Source organism: Cyprinodon variegatus, unplaced genomic scaffold (genome assembly GCF_000732505.1).
Source record: "Cyprinodon variegatus isolate N-32 unplaced genomic scaffold, C_variegatus-1.0 Scaffold788, whole genome shotgun sequence".
Classification (NCBI taxonomy): Eukaryota; Metazoa; Chordata; class Actinopteri; order Cyprinodontiformes; family Cyprinodontidae; genus Cyprinodon; species Cyprinodon variegatus.
This window is the reverse complement of record NW_015151241.1, coordinates 116,501-118,360: the sequence shown is the minus strand read 5'-3', so window position 1 is coordinate 118,360 and position 1,860 is coordinate 116,501. Positions and strand designations below refer to the sequence as shown.

The window sequence follows — 1,860 nt, the reverse complement described above, 5'->3', positions numbered from 1 at the left end:
ATTCTTTCTAATGGCATTGGGGAAGAAGCTGCTCTGGAATCTGCTGGACCTGCATCAGATGCTTGGAGGCCTCTTCTCCCCGCTGCCCTCTGGGAAGCCTCCGATGCAGGTCCAGCTTCTTCCCCACTGCCATTAGACAGCTGATTGTTTAATTAAACGACAAAGAACAAAAAAAGTGCTGAATGTTGGAAAACTGTAAATCATATCTCAGTATTGTGTTTATATTTGATCACTGCTGCACTTTAAGAAATGTTAATGCCTTCAGAACCGTACTGAATGAAATTTCAAATGAGAATAAAGTTTGTCTAAGTCGATTACTATGCACTGCACATTTGGGAACCATGACAACATGAGGAGTATAATCTATTCTAACTCCGGTGGGAAGATAGTTTACGAAGATGAACCAGTTTTTTTTGTAACTCTAGTTAAAAGTTTGTTCCCTAAATCTGAATACAGTCATAACCTGACTGTATCCCATTATACCTTTGGAATAAACTCAGAAACCTCTTTAAAAGGGAATTTGTTTGTGTTCAGAATGTTATGTAATAAAAGCAACAGAAACCAAAACTTTTGTTGTTCCTTAAACTTGCAGCTCTGAATATAAAACAGAAATCTATTCAGATGCTGCAGGAACACATCTAGAATATTCTCACTCTCTTTCCCATGCCCTGTGTGCACTATGGCCGCACCCATAGAGCCCATAGTGCAGCCAGTTACTGCTCCTACTCAGTCTAAGGTGTAAAGGTGGTGTCATGGCTGAACTTTGTCCTTTTTTTCTTGTAATCTTTCAGAAAAACAGTCACTACCTCATTATTCAACACTCCACCATGTAAACAGCACAGAGCTTCAAAGACCTGAGCTGACTTTGATTTTAGGGGAACATGAACTGCAACCAGAATCAACTCTCTGACTTTAAGTCAAACTAAAAACATCTTTGACCCAAACTGTTGTGTTTAGAGCAAAGATGCTGATTAGATGATCAATGCGGCCATCAGTGTCCTAGAATAAAACCTCAGCATGGTTTTAGAGGCTGAGCTTCATTGAGTAAGGTTTTGCAATTGTACAAACCGCTTCTGATTTATATTTGATACACATCTGTTTTTTATTCATTTATGCAGGCAGAGTTTGAGTATGAAAGTTTGCAGCATTCCTTGGTTTGCAGCCCCAACATCAAACTGAATCATGAAGGTGAGTTTTACCTTTTATCTCAGACAGTCAGGAAAACATGAGGAGCTTTAGCTGAGACTACACTGCAAAAATGATCTAAAAATGATAAACATTTCTTTAAAAGACTGTGTTTACCCTTAATTGAGTAGTTAAATAAGATAATTTGCCAATGGAATTAGTATTTTCATCCTTAAATAAGATAATTAGACATTAGTCACTTGAAATAAGAGACTGCAGTTGTTTTTTCCTATTTTAAATGAAAATATTTTCATTCTCACTTACCTGCCCATTTAAAAGAATCACTTATTTAAAACAAATTTTACTTAGATTAGATGTTTTCAATGTAGAGTTACAACTAACCTTAGTCCTTCATAAAGAAACACTTTCTGACCTGCAAATGATAGATCTGTTAAAACTCTAGATGTAATCTAATCTATTATTGCAGTTGCAAAATAGTGTTCAAAGTTAAAAATGTATCTTTGAATCCAAAGATATTTAAAAGAAAAAATGTTTGGAAAAATTCTTTTATACAAAATCAGAGATGCCACCTACTGCTGCTAAAACATCTTCTAGTGATGATAACTGGACAATTTTGTTCTATAAAGTTAATATTTTATTTTATACAAAAGTAGGTTCTGGGCGTGCAGGTGTCGCAGTGGTTAGTGCGCACGACACATGTACGGAGGCCTTAGT

The 1,860-nt window shown here is 36.1% G+C and overlaps 1 protein-coding gene across 1 annotated transcript in view; it reads left to right on the top strand.

Moving 5' to 3' along the window:
- The window catches only part of rec8 (REC8 meiotic recombination protein), an 18,965-nt gene that overhangs the window by 4,921 nt on the left and 12,184 nt on the right, over window positions 1-1,860 (top strand). The window contains exon 6 of the mRNA XM_015396276.1: window positions 1,119-1,188. Within this exon, the coding sequence (XP_015251762.1) occupies window positions 1,119-1,188 (70 nt within the window). The remainder of the gene's footprint in view (window positions 1-1,118; window positions 1,189-1,860) is intronic.